This window comes from Panulirus ornatus, chromosome 26 (genome assembly GCF_036320965.1).
Source record: "Panulirus ornatus isolate Po-2019 chromosome 26, ASM3632096v1, whole genome shotgun sequence".
NCBI lineage: Eukaryota > Metazoa > Arthropoda > Malacostraca > Decapoda > Palinuridae > Panulirus > Panulirus ornatus.
This window is the reverse complement of record NC_092249.1, coordinates 4,930,664-4,951,231: the sequence shown is the minus strand read 5'-3', so window position 1 is coordinate 4,951,231 and position 20,568 is coordinate 4,930,664. Positions and strand designations below refer to the sequence as shown.

Below are 20,568 nucleotides of genomic sequence, written 5' to 3'. Positions count from 1 at the left end.
CGTATCTGGTTATTGTTTGGAATTACGGGGAGCGAGTTTTACACTCATGTTGCTCTGTCTTTTAATATTCTATACATGTACCATATCTTTACACACACACACACACACACACACACACACACACACACACACACACACACACACACCTCAGCCTAAATCAAGTATATATATATATATATATATATATATCGACTACATGCATGCTGGAGAGAGAGAGAGAGAGAGAGAGAGAGAGAGAGAGAGAGAGAGAGAGAGAGAGAGAGAGAGAGAGAGAGAGAGAGAGAGAGAGAGAGAGTTTTCATGGGTGGCAGTTTTCTAAAGGCTGTGATTCGAGTTTTGTAGCATTAAGGCAAAGACTCCCCTACAGGCACAGGCAATACACTGGCAACAGAGAATTCTGATCACTTCGACGAGAAACAATGTGAATCGTTCGGTTAGTTTAGGTGGAGAGTTCTGTGATGAACATAGGAGTCTGGCGAGTTGGGTATGTGGGATCGAATCCCCCCACCCCGCTGCTCTGTTACGTGCGAATTCACTTCGCCTGACTCAGAAGACCTTTGCTGACACTATTATGACTTCGTGGAACCCATGTCATGTCCGTGAATCACCTCTGCTCCCGCCATTCCTTCGTATAACGCTACAACTTTGTATATTCATTTCGGCTTTTCCCAGAGGTTATTATACTGTGTGTGTGTGTGTGTGTGTGTGTGTGTGTGTGTGTGTGTGTGTGTGTGTGTGTGTGTGTGTGTAGCACTAATCATCAGAAAGGGTTAATTACCAAGATAATCTAACACGGAACAAAGGTAGAAGAGAAACACCGGTGATACAGTATATCATATATATATATGTATATGTATATATATATATATATATATATATATATATATATATATATATATATATATATATATATATATATATATATTCCTATGAGTCCATGGGGAAAATGAAACACGAAAAGTTCCCAAGTGCACTTTTGTGTAATAATCACATCATCAGGGGAGACACAAGAGAGGAATATAACAGTCAGTTGATATACATGGAAGAGACGAAGCTAGGACGCCATTTGGTAAACATGTGATTGTCCAAAACATACAACGAGCGTTCATAAACTTATCATTTTACAAATCTTATCAACAATAAAGTTATCTAATTTGTACAGACCATCACTAATATTAAGATTATAATTTTTGTGTATTTAATAATAGAAGATTCAATGATATTTCTCTTGGTAATAGAGTTAGAGTTAACAACTGAGATGGCGTTACTCCAGTCAACACAATGATCATAGTTTTTAACATGATTAAACAAGGCATTTGATTCCTGTCCCGTTCTTATACTATATTTATGTTGCTTAAGTCTAACAGAAAGATCCTTACCAGTCTGACCAACATAAAATTTATCACAGTTTCCACAAGGAACTTTATAGATGCAACCAAGAGAATTTTCTGGTGAATTCCTGATTAAGATATTCTTTATAGTATTATTGTTACTAAAGGCAACATTTACATTAAAGGATTTAAGCAACATGGGAAGCAAAGTGAAATTATTATTAAAAGGGAGAACTAAAAGATTCTTGGTGTTAATGGGAGGTTTGGGCTCAACTCTATAAAATGATTTCTTTGCTAACTTAAGGGATTTATCAATGAAAGATCTAGGGTACTTTAACTCAGATCCAATAGAATATATCTTCTCAAACTCATCATCAATAAACTTTGGACTGCAAATACGTAATGCCCTTAGGAACATAGACTGAAATGATGATAACTTAACTCTGTCATGTTGAGATGAGTAATAATGGATATATGAGCATGAGGATATATAGTATAAGAACGGGACAGGAATCAAATGCCTTGTTTAATCATGTTAAAAACTATGATCATTGTATTGACTGGAGTAACGCCATCTCAGTTGTTAACTCTAACTCTATTACCAAGAGAAATATCATTGAATCTTCTATTATTAAATACACAAAGAATTATAATCTTAATATTAGTGATGGTCTGTACAAATTAGATAACTTTAATGTTGATAAGATTTGTAAAATGATAAGTTTATGAACGCTCGTTGTATGTTTTGGACAATCACATGTTTACCAAATGGCATCCTAGCTTCGTCTCTTCGATGTATATCAACTGACTGTTATATTCCTCTCTTGTGTCTCCCCTGATGATGTGATTATTACACGAAAGTGCACTTGGGAACTTTTCGTGTTTCATTTTCCCCGTGGACTCAGGAATATCTTGATCACGCGCAAAATTGTGATCCTTTCCAACATATATATATATATATATATATATATATATATATATATATATATATATATATATATATATATATATATATATATATATATACAGTATAAGAAAGAGACAGGAGGTCAAGAGAAAGGTGCAAGAGGTGAAAAAGAGGGCAAATGAGAGTTGGGGTGAGAGAGTATCATTAAATTTTAGGGAGAATAAAACGATATGCTGGAAGGAGGTAAATAAAGTGCGTAAGACAAGGGAGCAAATGGGAACTTCAGTGAAGGGCGCAAATGGGGAGGTGATAACAAGTATTGGTGATGTGAGAAGAAGATGGAGTGAGTATTTTGAAGGTTTGTTGAATGTGTTTGATGATAGAGTGGCAGATATAGGGTGTTTTGGTCGAGGTGGTGTGCAAAGTCAGAGGGTTAGGGAAAATGATTTGGTAAACGGAGAAGAGGTAGTAAAAGCTTTGCGGAAGATGAAGGCCGGCAAGGCAGCAGGTTTGGATGGTATTGCAGTGGAATTTATTAAAAAAGGGGGTGACTGTATTGTTGACTGGTTGGTAAGGTTATTTAATGTATGTATGACTTATGGTGAGGTGCCTGAGGATTGGCGGAATGCGTGCATAGTGCCATTGTACAAAGGCAAAGGGGATAAGAGTGAGTGCTCAAATTACAGAGGTATTTGTTGAGTATTCCTGGTAAATTATATGGGAGGGTATTGATTGAGGGGGTGAAGGCGTGTACAGAGCATCAGATTGGGGAAGAGCAGTGTGGTTTCAGAAGTGGTAGAGGATGTGTTGATCAGGTCTTTGCTTTGAAGAATGTATGTGAGAAATACTTAGAAAAGCAAATGGATTTGTATGTAGCATTTATGGATCTGGAGAAGGCATATGAGAGTTGATAGAGATGCTCTGTGGAAGGTATTAAGAATATATGGTGTGGGAGGCAAGTTGTTAGAAGCAGTGAAAAGTTTTTATCGAGGATGTAAGGCATGTGTACGTGTAGGAAGAGAGGAAAGTGATTGGTTCTCAGTGAATGTAGGTTTGCGGCAGGGGTGTGTGATGTCTCCATGGTTGTTTAATTTGTTTATGGATGGGGTTGTTAGGGAGGTGAATGCAAGAGTTTTGGAAAGAGGGGCAAGTATGAAGTCTGTTGGGGATGAGAGAGCTTGGGAAGTGAGTCAGTTGTTGTTCGCTGATGATACAGCGCTGGTGGCTGATTCATGTGAGAAACTGCAGAAGCTGGTGACTGAGTTTGGTAAAGTGTGTGAAAGAAGAAAGTTAAGAGTAAATGTGAATAAGAGCAAGGTTATTAGGTACAGTAGGGTTGAGGGTCAAGTCAATTGGGAGGTAAGTTTGAATGGAGAAAAACGGGAGGAAGTAAAGTGTTTTAGATATCTGGGAGTGGATCTGCCCCACTTACGCTTATCTTCACTATCTTCGCCCCACTTACACTTACGTTCACTGTCTTCGCCACACTTACACTGTTCACTATCTTCGCCCCTTACATTTATCTTCACTATCTTCGCCCCACTTACACTTATCTTCACTATCTCGCCCCACTTACAGTTCACTATCTTCTCCCTACTTACACTTATCTTCACTATCTCGCCCCACTTACACTTATCTTCACTGTCTTCGCCCCACTTACACTTACGTTCACTATCTTCGCCACACTTAGACCGTTCACTATCTTCCCCACACTTACACTTATCTTCACTGTCTCTGCCCCACTTACACTTATCTTCACTATCTTCGCCCCACTTACACTTATCTTCACTTTCTTCGCCCCACTTACACTTACGTTCACTATCTTCGCTCCAATTACACTGTTCACTATCTTCCCCACACTTACACTTATCTTCACTACCTTAGCCCCACTTACACTTACGTTCACTATCTTCGCTCCACTTACACTGTTCACTATCTTCGCCCCACTTACACTTATCTTCACTATCTTCGCCCCACTTACACTTACGTTCACTATCTTCGCTCCACTTACACTGTTCACTATCTTCGCCACACTTACACTGTTCACTGTCTTCGCCCCACTTACTTATCTTCACTATCTTCCCTACCCTTACACTTACGTTCACTGTCTTCCCCACACTTACACTGTTCACTATCTTCCCCACACTTACACTGTTCACTATCTTCCCCACACTTACACTGTTCACTGTCTTCGCCCCACTTACTTATCTTCACTATCTTCCCTACCCTTACACTTACGTTCACTGTCTTCCCCACACTTACACTGTTCACTATCTTCCCCACACTTACACTGTTCACTATCTTCCCCACACTTACACTGTTCACTGTCTTCGCCCCACTTACTTATCTTCACTATCTTCCCTACCCTTACACTTACGTTCACTATCTTCCCCACACTTACACTGTTCACTGTCTTCGCCCCACTTACTTATCTTCACTATCTTCCCTACCCTTACACTTACGTTCACTATCTTCCCCACACTTACACTGTTCACTATCTTCCCCACACTTACTTCACTATCTTCCCCACACTTACACTTATCTTCGCCACACTTATCTTCGCCACACTTACACTCGCCGTCACTTTCCTACACTTACTTTACTTAATTTGCTCATCTAGTATTTCTGATCAAATGCCGGCTTTGCTAGAGGAAAGTAATTCAACAATCCCAACTCAACCCACAAAAAATTTGCAATGAGCTCGGACGACCAATCACACATACGCAGCTAGGACGATGGGGACCTTCCAAGTATAAATAGCATCAGTATTTCGTCCGATGGAAGTGACAGTGGAAATAAAAAGTAGAAGTCTCGTAAAAAGAAGCAAAACCGGAGAGATTAGGAGGGTAAATCTAACCTCAAAGAACGTGACCCGCGGAGCCGTAAAATGGAAACCGAGGAACAACGCGAATTAGAAGACAAGGGTAATTTTGTACGACGTATCAGGGTTCCGAAAGAAAGTGAAAACAGAAAAATAGAAGATTTCTTGTAACAGTTAGAAAACTTAAGAGGTGAACTAGATGAAGGCCTGGATCACAAAGAAGACATAAAACGTATACCAGATGAGGACGTGGATAACAAGGAACATAAGAAACGTAGACCCGATGAGGACGTGGATAAAAGAGAACATAAGAAACGTAGACCCGATGAGGACGTGGATAAAAGAGAACATAAGTAACGTAGACCCAATGAGGACGTGGATAAAAGAGAACATAAGAAATTTAGACCCGATGAGGACGTGGATAAAAGAGAACATAAGTAAAGTAGACCCGATGAGGACGTGGATAAAAGAGAACATAAGAGATTTAGACCCGATGAGGACGTGAATAACAAGGAACATAAGAAACGTAGACCCGATGAGGACGTGGATAAAAGAGAACATAAGTAACGTAGACCCGATGAGGACGTGGATAAAAGAGAACATAAGAAATTTAGACCCGATGAGGACGTGGATAAAAGAGAACATAAGTAACGTAGACCCGATGAGGACGTGGATAAAAGAGAACATAAGAAATTTAGACCCGATGAGGACGTGGATAAAAGAGAACATAAGTAACGTAGACCCGATGAGGACGTGAATAACTATGAACATAAGAAACGTAGACCCGATGAGGACGTGGATAAAAGAGAACATAAGAAATTTAGACCCGATGAGGACGTGGATAAAAGAGAACATAAGAAATTTAGACCCGATGAGGACGTGAATAACAAGGAACATAAGAAACGTAGACCCGATGAGGACGTGGATAAAAGAGAACATAAGAAATTTAGACCCGATGAGGACGTGGATAAAAGAGAACATAAGTAACGTAGACCCGATGAGGACGTGGATAAAAGAGAACATAAGAAACGTAGACCCGATGAGGACGTGGATAAAAGAGAACATAAGTAACGTAGACCCGATGAGGACGTGGATAAAAGAGAACATAAGAAATTTAGACCCGATGAGGACGTGGATAAAAGAGAACATAAGTAACGTAGACCCGATGAGGACGTGGATAAAAGAGAACATAAGAAATTTAGACCCGATGAGGACGTGGATAAAAGAGAACATAAGTAACGTAGACCCGATGAGGACGTGGATAACTATGAACATAAGAAACGTAGACCCGATGAGGACGTGGATAAAAGAGAACATAAGAAATTTAGACCCGATGAGGACGTGGATAAAAGAGAACATAAGAAACGTAGACCCGATGAGGACGTGGATAAAAGAGAACATAAGTAACGTAGACCCGATGAGGACGTGGATAAAAGAGAACATAAGTAACGTAGACCCGATGAGGACGTGGATAAAAGAGAACATAAGAAATTTAGACCCGATGAGGACGTGGATAAAAGAGAACATAAGTAACGTAGACCCGATGAGGACGTGGATAAAAGAGAACATAAGAAATTTAGACCCGATGACGACGTGAATAACAAGGAACATAAGAAACGTAGACCCGATGAGGACGTGAATAACTATGAACATAAGAAACGTAGACCCGATGAGGACGTGGATAAAAGAGAACATAAGAAATTTAGACCCGATGACGACGTGAATAACAAGGAACATAAGAAACGTAGACCCGATGAGGACGTGAATAACTATGAACATAAGAAACGTAGACCCGATGAGGACGTGGATAAAAGAGAACATAAGAAACGTAGACCCGATGAGGACTTGGGTAACTATGAACATAAGAAACGTAGACCCGATGAGGACGTGGATAAAAGAGAACATAAGAAACGTAGACCCGATGAGGACTTGGGTAACTATGAACATAAGAAACGTAGACACGATGAGGACGTGGATAACGAGGAACTAGTAAATGGAGATGGACGAACAAGAAGAGACAACGAAGCACTCCATTCTATATCACCCAAAAAGGGTCAACCATTTCGCGTTCGCAATAAGAATAAAGCATAAAATTGCACGCACGAACGCTGGAAATCTAGGTTCTCTCATAGAAGCCGTGTGTATGTCTGCCGAAGGTGTGGATACCTTTGTGAGCAACCAAAAATGCCCATCCGTCTAAAGGGAAGTCGTGCTCATATCCAAGGAATCATCTCTGCTCTGAAAATGAACAGATCTCAGGCAACATCGGAAACCGAGAACGAAACCGAGACCCCACAGTTCCACCCCCTCGTGCCCCATGCGAGACGCTCTTCCAAAGTGTGGTCAGTATTAATGGGGAAGTCTTGCAACCCTGCATATGGTAAAGATAAATGGAAGAGGTGCACACTCCGTCCAAAGGATGACGTATACTCCAGGCATTCCACCAACCTCAGTTCGCTGTATGGAAGCGACAGCCGTACGAGTAGGCTTGCTCGTCGCTTCTTCTATGCTCTCAAGTCTTTCGAACAGTATCTGGAGATGAATTAGAGACAAAAGCTTCTTGGCATGAAGAAGGACATGGTCTACTTCGCTTTTTAGCACACCTTTTTAACTTCGGGGTAGAATACGTTTTTGCCAAGCAAGAAAAAGGCAAGGAAGCTGAATAGACTTTCACGAATCATTGAGGTAATGAACTTCAAGAAGCGAGATGGTGACACAAAGCATTTAATAGCTTCCATTTTCAGCAAGATCTTCCCACACTTGAAGCAGTCGACCCTTATTTGCACATGTATTGACACAGTCGACAACTTACTCACGTTGAGGGTGACGGAAAACAAAAGAAGTCTTATATGCGTGGTGGTTATTCTGGTCACCAAATTGTTCAGGATCAAAATCTCGCCATATGAGATGCGACTGCTGTTTGAAATCCACAAGGGTTCGAAGAAGAGTTTCCTTAAATTACTGATGACTGTAAAAAGAATTATGAAGGGATTCCTGGATGCCAAGAAGGGGATACTATCACTCAATCCACAGTGAGAACAAAAAGGGTGAAAGAAATTCAGTTTTTCTCGGCTGGTAACAAATAAGGAGCGGGACAAGAGACAGCCTTTGAAAAAAATAAAGAAAATAGGGTGAAAGTTTAATGAGTCTTGTGTGACCTAATGTTTTATACGTGTTTTTATCATCCAAAATTTTTGTAAATGCTTTCCCTTTCTCTATCTTAATCAAGGCCAGGTCTTGGTGCGACGTTTGTCGTCAGAAATACATACATTGAACCCACAGGTAAATTCCTAACATTCTAGACCATACTAGTCGGCTTAAAGTGTTGAGACTCTGTGCCCTTGGAGCAAGCCCCCACGCGTGGCACCTACCTCAAAGCACACCGATATAGTTGGCGGAAAAGTCAAGCCTTACTTTCGCTCTGTACTTCTCCCCTTCTGCCTTTACATATATTTCTCCTTCTATTCCCTCAAACATAATCTATACTGTACTGTGGTACCTGGGGCCGTTCCACCAGCCATCTTGTATACGCATTGTCCCCACCAAATCAATACGTGGTAGAGGGTAGAAAATAGCGCGTGATGCCTCACAGTTCTCCACATGGTCCGTATATGTCCTTCCCCTGCACCACCGTGCCTCGAAGCATGTTTAGCTTTCACTTTCACATGTGAAGATTGGCATTTACTTCGCATCTTCATTAACGCTTGTCTGAGGTTAGTTTTTGGCGTAAGTTTTGTTCGTGACGTTGGTAGCGATACGCTCCTGGCCTGCGTAATGGTGCGCGAGCGTAGTGTGCGTGTTCGTACTACAGGTCACGAAAATGTACAGTAAGAGGGTGGAGAGAGAGAGAGAGAGAGAGAGAGAGAGAGAGAGAGAGAGAGAGAGAGAGAGAGAGAGAGAGAGAGAGAGAGAGACTACGTACCTAACCTACTTTCCTGGAAGTGCATAGGTGTGCCTTGCACTAGATAAGGTTGTAGTCTGAAAGAGGATTTACGTGTAGCAAATGTACCACATAAGTTAGAAATATGAAGGAAATCTTACACAAACACATGGTAAGAGGCTTTATTCTAAACATTATCCTGAAATAACATCTTGTGTTCCTATAGCATTCTAACATACAGCTTTTCGCTGGTCCGTTTTTATAATAACGTGATATATTCTTTTTTAATACGTCTACAGCTATTTCATCAGAAAAGAACGCTAAATGAAAAAAATAAAGGTCTATAAATCTGTATCAATACAATCATGGCAATTATATAAGTTATGCTAATATACACAGTAGTAAAGAACTGAGAGACCATGCAATGAATTTTGTAGGAGAGGGAAATATTAAATACAAGGAAAAGTTCGATGGTGGAGATAGAGTTTATGGACAGACTAGTGAAGGGATGCATATTAACATGAACGTATAATGAAACGCCATGTACTGGGGGGGTCTAATGATGCCCAAACAAAGTGTCAGCATTTAAATTACGTCAAACATCTAAACGCATAATAACATGAACGTATAAGGAAGCGCCATATACTGGGGGTCTAATAATGCCTAAAGTGTCAGCACTGAAACCACGTCAAACATCTAAACGCATAATAACATGAAAATATAATGGAACGCCATGTACTGGGGGGTCTAATAATGCCCAAACAAAGTGTCAAGCATTTAAACTACGTCCAACATCTGAACACTTTATCATGCCGTTTCGATAAGTGTTCGTTCCCTCGGTAACAAAAAAAGAAAAAAAAAACGACACGGCTAATGATCGTATACGATGTTGTTGGTAAATCACTGCGAGTGTTGTCGTAGGAAGAGCTCCAGCAAAAAGGAGAGTACGGACACCATAAGGCCCATGAGGAAGAGGAAGAGTGGTCCTTGCAGATGGACAATGGTCAAAGCTTGGATCTTCCCGCCAAGCTTTTCCTCCCGCAGGGTCTGGTCAGCCTCCTCAACCTTAACACGCCCCTGTTGGGACAGATCCCGCTGGCGAGCCTCGTCAAGGACGACCTGGCTCCACCTTCGGATAAGCCCGGCCTGTAGATCAACAAGCATTATGATCAACAAGCATTAGTCACTTCGTCCACTCCCTCAGACTTTTGAACTTAATGGCGGGTAATTTGGCTCGCTAAATCGATCGGTTCACGGGAAGATTAATCTACTATTATAGCTGCTCTCTATTATAAACTATGAAATATATTGGAGCGCTTATTAAAATATATTCCTGCTTATAAAATCCTTCACGTCACGGTATTTTTCATGTACTTAAATCTTAACAAGTATAGTTACATGATTTTCTTTTTTATACTGCCTAATAAACTGATGTAAGTTGAGTTCATTTCGAGCCTTTAGAATATATTACGAATTTCGGGGCTTGTATTCTTTCGAAATTTTTACAGCATATCCGTAACTGGCAGGTCTATGAATACAGAAATCAATATCATTCCCTTAAATACATGAGGAAGTTTGATCAATTCATCTTATGATAATTTCTAATAAGTTAGACAAAACAACACCTTCATATAAACAATGAAAGGAAGCGAGTACAAGAATAATGCTATTTGTGCAAAAACCTGATGAAAAAAAAAAGAAAATCATTAACCTTATTTCACAAAATAAATATGGCTTTAAGTGTATCATTATTAAACTCAACAAGCCTCATTTGCATTTTGGTGTTACAACAGTAATTTGGGAGTGTCCCGTCATGTCATATAATGATGAGGACCAAGTTGTGAAAAGTGATAAACTCAGGAAAGTAATTTTTTGCAAAAAAAAAAAAAAAATACACTGTGCAATAAGATATCTTAGGAAATATGCTAAATACTCTGTGAAAGGAACTTAAGTTCGTCCAACAACGACAAATACTAAATACTGTGAAAAATGATACTACAGAAGACTTAACTAAATACATTGCGAAAACTCGTAGTTCAAGATATCAAATTTCTGCAACACAAAAATTACTAAATACACTGCGAAATGTGCTAGTCTAGGAAATATAATTTCTGCAACAAAAAATGACTAAATACTTTGCGAAAAGTGATAGTCTAGGAAATATAATTTCTGCAACGGAAAAAAAAATAGAAGACTCATATCAAGAACATCGACTTACGTACGTGCATGCTAAATTTCAAGGAAAAATGAAGTAAACTGACTTACATAATATTATAAATAAGTAAATTAGTATACATTAGTATACATTCTATCTGCGAAAAGTGATAGTCTAGGAAATATAATTTCTGCAACGGAAAAAAAAATAGGAGACTCATATCAAGAACATCGACTTACGTACGTGCATGCTAAATTTCAAGGAAAAATGAAGTAAACTGACTTACATAATAGTATAAATAAGTAAATTAGTATACATTCTCCAGCCATTATTGCTCCCTCCTCCTCCTCCTCCCTTACCTCATGGAGGGCCAGGATGCAGCGGTCAAGGCCATGTTTGTAGGGCGCGTCCCTTGGGATGATCCAGGCAGAATACCCTGGCACCACAGGTTCCCTGGCCACGTACAGGGGCGTCGACCCATCCCTCTCCGTGAAGTTCTTGGCGATGACCAACTTGAGGAAGAGACTCTCGTAGATATACGCCTCACTGCGAGTAAAAAATGTGATAAATGGTACGATGGAAAAACGAGGTTTTATGAGATGTATGAGTGAATGAGATGATAATATATAACACTAAGGCTTGATGGTAATAGAGGTTAGGTATGGGTATGTACTATACAGGTTTTAGAGTGACTAGGTATAATAATGCAGGTATTGGGAGCTGAATTTCCTCCCCCCTCAAGCGCGATCGAGATTTCCCGCCATATTCTACCGCGCTCGGTGCCCCAGTCAGCACTAACCACCTATTTTCACGACACACAACGACATGGAGGCCTTCTAATCTAGTGCAAAGTACTCAGCGAGCTGTTAGGACATGAGAACTTAGTGATATAACACAACTTACTTCATAATGATGGCTTGTTTCAGTCCGACGTCATGGGAAGGCACGAAAGACACCAGCTTCACCAAGGTTTGCATAGCACTTGAGTTGGATTTCTTAAAACCCTCATAAAAATTAACTCGAAGATCCGGAGGCATTGTCACCCTAAAATAAAACAATGTGGTATTATTACGGAGGTGTTGATACCGCAAAAATGATTTACATTTTTAAAATTCCTTATTAAAAAAAAACCAACGGATATGTTCGTCTTCTCACCGCGCCCGGGTCACGAGCAGCTGATGGAGGTCTTCTGGTCGCGTTGGGTATTTTGGCACGGTGAGAAAGGCCGTCAGGTTACCACGGTAGGCCGCCCCCATGATGAAGGCGAAGACCAGCCACGTCCCCATTATCAGACGGATGGAGGTGCCTCTAGGAAGGCGTCCCGAGAGATTCTGGCCCAAAAGTGTCTTGAAGATCTCCTGTACCACCATGACGGGTCCTGCTCGTCTGACTGATGCTCCGTGATGCTCCTCTCCACTCATAATCTAGTAAGTCAAATTAGACCTCGTATGTTCAATATTCAATATTCGTGACATGTTCCATATATGATCTGTAGTTTATAGAATATTTCGTGTTGAAATCAATAGTACGATAGTGTCATATTTAGAGATTAAATTTTATATTGGGTATTATTATCGTGTGTGTATGTGTTACTGGAGGTTATTTTTATGGGATTAATGTTAGGTAAAGAACTGGGGTAATTTTAATAAGATTACCAGATGGTTTGTCCATTGAAATCCATTTAAGATTAAGTGGGCTGAAAACCCCCGTAGAAAATATCCTGGAAAAAACATTTACATATCCTGGAAATATCCTGGAAAAAGCCTTGAATTTTATGTCAGGAAAAGAGTGGGAACCCTGTTTTATGGATATTTATTTGTTTTATAAAGTTTTTGGATGAGAGAGAAACTTGGGCGACCAAAGTTGGAAGAGATGGAGACTTTAAGAATGCCTCCCTGAAGTTGGTGAGATAATTCTTAACGTAATTCCACCGTCTCTTTAGATACACAATGGAAAACCAAGTTCTGTATTTTACTAAAGGTCTTCCCTTGAAAGATGGTGTCTGGGATGAGATGCCTAGAATAGAAAATGGGATTGAGGGCCAACCAAGATCACAAACCAGCTGATCAAAGTTGTAGTCATGTATGGTCTGAAAAGCCAAAATTGACAAAATGAGAAATATGAGGATGATTCCAAGCCAGGGATCAACTTAATGACTGAGATATATGTATATAAATTCTTGAATCAGAAATCAGTCTTGGGCTACTTGTTGCCAAGTTCACCACACAGGTCATGATCCTGGTGGCAAAGCCTGGCTCATATCATGACCCCAGAGGAATTGATAAAGGATCACTATATTCTTAATTCTTAAGATGACAAGGCTGGAGAGAAAAAAAAATATATATTAAATGATGCACAAATGTATGGATGACCTCATGATTTTGGATAAAGCACAATTTTTGTGAAAAAATTGTGAAATGAGAGTAAACCAGAAGAAGCAGATGACTACAGAGCTTGAGAAATTAATCAAGGTATAATAAAATAATAATATACCTCAAGCTTGAGACTGGTACACACCTGACTTAGGTAAAGGATTGTAGATATTAAGGGTTTGATCACAAGGTAAGGATGTGTCCAGCAAACGATAGGCATGGGCCAAGTATGGTAATTTCAATCATTCTGTCAAGTAGGGTAAATAGGTAAACTCTAGAATAAGGTCAGAAGTTTAGATAATGATGATTTAGATATCCAGGATAGAATTCAAGGTGTCGTACTAAGGGAACAGGTAGGACGTCTGTTATTTATTTATTTATATTTATTATACTTGATATCTAATATATTATAAAGTAATATGTTAAAATGATGGAAAACAAAACCTTACATATTTTTGAATTGATTCTGGTGCAACTTTCAGTGTAAGCTTGATGAAGGACCTGACACGTGTTGGTGATATAGTAGGAGTTACCAAATCATTATACGCTGTTAAATTGCAAATGTTTGATAAAGATGTGATTTATACTGTGGGTACAACAGCTCTTGATTGTCATTAAAGAAAATCTCTTCAGCTTTAGGGATTGTTGATGGGCAGAGGCCAAAGTTTATTAATATTCTGGTTAATGATATTCAGTTTTAGGTATTGTTGATGGGCATAGGCCAAAGTTTATTAAGATTCTGGTTAATGATAATCCACTTATGAGAGATTGTAAAGGATGTGACATATTAGAATGCTAGCTTTAATGAAGAGAAAATATTGAGGTATTTCCTAGATCTTTTTGAAGAGTTAGGTGATTTGGAGGGCCCTTGCAAGATTGATTTGGACCCAACAGTGCAGCCAATGATTCATGCTGCCAGAAGAGTGCTTTTACTGTACAGAAGAAATTTAAAGAACAGTTGAGAAGTATGGAAGGCACTTTTATGCAGAAAATCACAGAGACAACAGACAGGAGTCTAGTATGTTGTTGGTTAACAAGCACAAGACCAAAGAATTGAGAGTATGTCTTGATTCAACAGAATTAAATAGGGCTATCAAAAGATCTCATTACCCTTTGCCAAAAAAGGAGGAATAATGCCAAAACTTGGAAAGGCAAAGATATTTTGTATAGTGAATATTCAGGATATTAGCAAGTGAAATTAAAATGAAAAGTCAGAGTTCCTAAAATTTATACCTTCGACACTCCATCTGGAAGATTCAGGTTGACAAGAATGCCATTGGTATGAGTTTGACACCTGAGGAGTACCAGAGACATATATGCATGTCACGCTACAGGGCTGAAAGGGTTTTAAGGTGATAGCTGGTGGTGTCTTTGTGTATGGAGAAGGCTCGACATAGAGTGCTCAGAAGGATCACGATGACTGCCTGCTGAAGTTACTAGAGAAATGTCATGGAAATGGAATAAATTTAAACAAAGAAAAAATGAAATTACACTCTCCAGAAGTAACATATATGGGACACTTGTCGACAAAAGATGGTGTTCGAGCAGACCTCAAGAAAAAAAAGAAATGAAAAATTTGAAGGCTTTCACAGCTGAAAAATCACTTGAGGTTCCTTGGAATAGTCAGTTACCTATGTAGATTTCATCCATGTTTGACATTGAAGATGAAATACTGAAAGATATGAAAAGGAAGACCCAGTTCGATCATGTTCTGCAAACATTAAAAGGCACTTTTTGAGTGATTGGCCAATGCACTGTAAAGAAGTTCCAGAAAATGATAGGAGTTTCTTTAAGGTCAGAGATGAATTGACTGCATAAAGATGTCATAGTCAGAGAGTCATGTGTAGTTGTTCTTATGTTTATGAGATCTTACATGTTTAAACAGATTCACTTCACTCGCAGAGCCTAAGAACTATGTATCTTTATGCAAGCTCCATAACTAATGTGACATTCAGCAAACAAAAGAAACTTTGAAGTCTCATGATTTTCCATCTGATTTGTCAGAAAGCCTTCAGACTTCATGTGTTTTCCATGTGCTTGAGTCATTTTTGTAGGTATTGTATCCCAAATGTTGTAATGTCTGATTTAGGACATAGTTCTTATCCTGTGATTTTAAGATATTTGCTAGAAACTGGTCATTTAAGCATTTATTATCTTTTCCATATTATCATCAGTCAAATGATAATGCAGAAAATTCTGTGAAAATTTCAAAATATTTATTACTCAAATCCAAAGAGGATGGAAAGAATGCACTGTTTGGCTCTGTTGGAGTGGATGGCAAACCCGCAGAAGGATTTGACCCGTACAACACTTTATTGGAAGACTCACCAGAACACTACTTCCAGTGACTGAATAACAACTACAACCATAACTTTGCAGTGGAATTCTGAAGGTACAGGAGAGGAAGTTTAAAGAAACCAACTATTACCATCCATTAAGTAAAGTTTTGCAGCTGCTTATGACCAGGTGAAGTTGTCAGAGTGCAGTCAGTCTCAGGTGAGGCAGTATGGAAGAAAGGAAAAATTGCAGGGGATGTGGCACTAAAATCTTACAAAGTGAATATAATAGGGACAGATGACATAAGAAATCAAAGACATCCAAGAAAAACAATTCAAAATGCTGTTCCTGGTAAAGTTGTTTGCATGAGTGAACTGTGTAGTGCAGAGGAGGAAGATATAGGACCGCAGCCATTAGAATCAAGGGGCCTGCTGCCAAGATACCTTGATAACCATGTTTTGCAAAGCCAAATTTATAGCTTAAGAAAAGATGTTTTTCTTCAGATTTATGTGATGGGATTTATGTTCTTTTTTATATGTATCTTGTTTAATGGAGGTACTGTGCTATTTTGTGGGGCAAATGTTTGTAAACTTTAAAGAAAGAGAGATGTAACAATATTTAGAGAATTTTGTTTAAGCTTTATGGGGTATGTCCTTATTTGTATGTTATGGAAGTTATGGTGTTTGAATATGTTAGATAAAGGAGTGTGCTTGTTGTATGGATCCTATTTTGTTTTATAAACTCTTTGGAGACAGTGGACACTAACACTGATGACAGAGGTGCCCAAAGTTGAGAGAGAGACTGTGAATCCCAGAAATTGAATTGACATTCTTTAAGTGCTGCTCCACCACCTTCTCAAACAATGGAAAGCCCAGTATTTATTTCTGTCAACCCTTGAAACACTTGGTTATTCAAAATTCATAACTCAAGGACGTGGTATATGATAATTAATACATAATATTACCCATTATGGATATCCTTTGACTATACACACAGTCTTAAACTTTTAACTACACAAAATCTTTAACTTTCGACTGTACACAAAAATATCCATCTTTCACATTCAACACTCAGCGCAGCCCAAGTCCCTACCATGAGTAAAGCAGCGGGCATGAGTAGTAGGAGCGTCAGCAAGGAGGCCCACACCTCGTCTGTCATGGGGTAGTACAAGGACTGCCACCGAGGTTTGAGCTTGGGCTTGGCCATTGCGAAGCCCAGGGTGGCTTCCTCAATGATGAACGTATAGTCATATTTCTCCAGCAAGTGTGGGAAGATGGCCAATTTCATGGGCATCATAAATGCCACGCGCTTCTCAATTTTTAACATAACCTGTTGATAATGATCGGTCATTTAGCAGTATAAAAAAGTTTTGTAAAGTATATTCCTGTGTAAATGATATATATGTAATTCTTTTTTACATGATTTTGTGAATATTAATCATAGTACATATTACTGAAATGGAAAAGTGCATCAGTGCCAAGTTTAAGGTGGTATATGTTAACTGAAGTAACGATACGAAATATATTCATAACTGAATATAGCAGTTCTAACATCCGGCAGATTATTAGGAGGGAGAACATTGATGGAGAAGTTGAGGTTTTGGGCAATGGTCTCCAGGATGATGTAGGCTCGGCCAGTGAGCTTGGAGACCTTGGTGCCATTTGGAGCTGTCTCCTCCACCTCCATCCAGTAAGGCGAGAACGGCCACACGCTCATGTTCAGAGACGCGCCATAGAAACTGGGATAATGAGTACTGGTTCAGGGTTGGGAAGTAGATATAACTTGCTCATACAATATAAGTGTTGCTATACGATATATGTACACACACACACACACACACACGAGTTTATCATGCAGGCTTTGCGTATACATGAAGCAATACATAAAGATTCCTTTATTTTAGATATATTTCATCACAGGTTCCTTGAGGAAGAGGTTAAAATAATGTAGTATGATGGAAGTTTATGATATCACTCTAGCTCTGATGCTGTTACTAGATACTAACTTTGCAAACTTTTCCGGATAGAGGCTGACGTGGGAGAGGAGAGTCAGGCCACGGGCCTCTGACCAGGTGGCGACCCTGGCTGTACGGGCGCCCCGTGGACTGTACGGCAGGTGAGTGTACACGTTGCCCCTGCGCAGGAGACGGGTATAGTCATTAGTGGGGAGGGAAAAAAAAAGGAGTAAGGTCTTCATTTGTCTGTTAACGTAGCTAAGGTTTGTGTGTCTTCCATGGAATGAAATTACTTAAAGGATGGATATTTCCGTCTCGATGGTATACGGCAACTAGCCACACACACACACGCACACACACACTTTTTTTTTTTTTATACATATTCGCTATTTCCCGCAAAAGCGAAGTAGTTTTCCAGAGCAGATGACTGAGCCTTAGAGGGGAAAACTCTCCTCACTTGGCCTCCCTTCTCTGTTCCTTCTTTTGGAAAGGTAAAACTGAAGGGGAGGATTTCCAGCCCCCTGCTAGGACCTACCCCTTTTAGTCGCCTTACGACACGCAGGGAATACGTGGGAAGTATTATTTTTCCTCCATACCCATGGACAATATATATATATATATATATATATATATATATATATATATATATATATATATATATATATATATATATATATATACACGAATAAAGTGCATGATATATACTTTTTCTCAGCGCCTCTCCCCAACTGATGGCCTTTTGTCTTACTGCTACTGTCCGAATTAAGCAACATAATTTTATGAAATATAATTGTTGGCATGAGAATTATTCGTGCTGAAAATGGGTCAGGCTTTAGTAGTGAGTGAATATTATGGTTCCTCCGCAGCTCACCGCAGAACACCCGTGGCTTCCTCCATACTGAGGAACATGGTGTTCATCATGGAGAAGGCTCCAGTGATGGCGCAGGAGGTGCTGAAGATCCGGCAGGAGCAGCTTAGTCACGACGAGGAGTCTGTTGGTCCACTTCAGCAAGCGGCCGACATCCGAGGCCTCGGCGAAGGCGGAGAGGTAGGCTGGGTCGTCGCTCACGACCACCACAGTCACACACCACGCCAGCTGTCGCAGCTGGGCGACCGACCCCCAAAACGCCACCACCACCAAACACGTGCGGGGTAGAAGGTACATTATTTTCCAACAACAATATTGGAATTATTTGGTCATTGTGTTTTACACACACACACACATACACACACACACACACACACACACACTCTACAGTTTATGTTAAGTCGAATTTTAAAGTGGTTTTCCTCTTTTAAGTACGATGGCACGACCCTTGAGCACGACGTTACGTCCTAACCTGTGACTTGACCCCTGAAGGTCACAGGCCATATATGACCAAAGGGCGTATCGCTATACTGGAGAGTCTACTGTCTTGCTCAAGAGGTTTTTTAAAGTACAGTCTGTGTTCCAGTGATGTTTATTTACTAATGTGTTATTCCTCCTAGTACGGTTTCATTCCACTGTGCCAAGTGTCCTGCTCTTCCACGACGTTCCCCGTTCCTGTCCAGGCGTCCGTCCCACCAGTCCCCAAGCTCTTTTAAGTTCACTCACCCGGCGTGCTTGGCTGACCACCTTGGAGAGTCGCTGCTGCAGGGTTAGGTTGGCGACTGGGGCAGCCGGCTGGGCCTCAAGCACTCCCACTCCAGTCATCTCCAAAGCCCCAAGGTCCTGAGGAACAAGAGACAGGCATAGGTAATTTGATTGGTAATTGTAATATGATATTTCTATGATGCTATTTCTGCTTTGTATGTGGAGGAATTATTTGATACTCAATATTATAATTGTTTTCAAGTGTATAAACAGATGGATTTTTTTTTAGTAGAGTATCGGAAACTATTTTCGTATATTTTATGAATTATGAAGAAATAGTATTGAATGATGAATAAGAGCGACAGAATGCCTTTTTGAACATGTATAAAACAGGCCCTTCCTTATATATCGGCTTCGCAAGGAGACCGAATCCAGTCATAAGCATAAATATTGCAGTACAATGTTTTATCATTTTAAGTTAAATAAAGCTGAAAGACAAGAGGTCGCATAACCAAACTAAAAACTTATGAATAAAGCAGTCTATGAAAGTAAAGTTATCGCCTCAAATAAAGCTGAAAGTCAAGAGGTCGCATAACCAAACTAAATACTTATGAATAAAGCAGTCTATGAAAGTAAAGTCATCGCCTCAACCACACCGAAAAAACGTGTAAATAAAGTACTCTGTAAAAGTAAAAGTCCTCGCTTCCTCACTTGGTATAGAGTGTGGTGTGAGGTGTTGCCGTCCGTGAGTAGGATGAGTGAACAGTGAGGCAATGAGGAAGCATCATGTACCAACCTCACAGCCTCGCTCATTCCCGTCAGCATTTCTCTCTCTCCTGAAATTGAAATTTCTTCGGTACATCTATTGGAAGAACTCGGAAATGTTGCCGTAAATCACCAGTGTAAATCACATATAAAACGACACTAACCTAACATTAAGAAGCTAAGCTGCGAAAGATCCGTTTATCCGTTATCTTTGATTAACCGAACTTCGATTAGCTTGAATGATAAAATTTCAGTATCAGCATCAAGGGCTTCGTGTATCATATCAGGAGTTGTATTCCATGTTTGAATGTTGATTATATAAACGTCCGTACCATCATGTGACGAATTTAGGATTAATTTAAGTAAATAGTTAACCCCAGGCGAGACTGATATCGATTGCTAATTTTATGTAATTAAAAGTACACGTTTTGCTTATTTGTACGGACGAGTAGCAAATATAATAAGAATATAAGAAAAATATAGATCAGTACCAGTATTCAACAACAAGTTTATTAGGATCGCCATTACCATAT

General features: G+C 39.6%; 1 protein-coding gene across 1 annotated transcript; it reads right to left on the bottom strand.

The window, feature by feature from the left end:
• Positions 1-6,703: 6,703 nt before the first annotated feature.
• On the bottom strand, positions 6,704-20,307 carry Ir93a (Ionotropic receptor 93a). Its single transcript, XM_071677897.1, is given in 11 exon segments — positions 6,704-10,085; positions 11,454-11,640; positions 11,998-12,138; positions 12,250-12,518; positions 16,836-17,072; positions 17,295-17,481; positions 17,749-17,877; positions 18,569-18,627; positions 18,629-18,802; positions 19,292-19,408; positions 19,982-20,307. Coding segments are annotated over 11 exon segments (1,860 nt in total). The 5' UTR covers positions 20,096-20,307; the 3' UTR covers positions 6,704-9,839.
• Between the last annotated feature and the right edge of the window lie 261 nt (positions 20,308-20,568).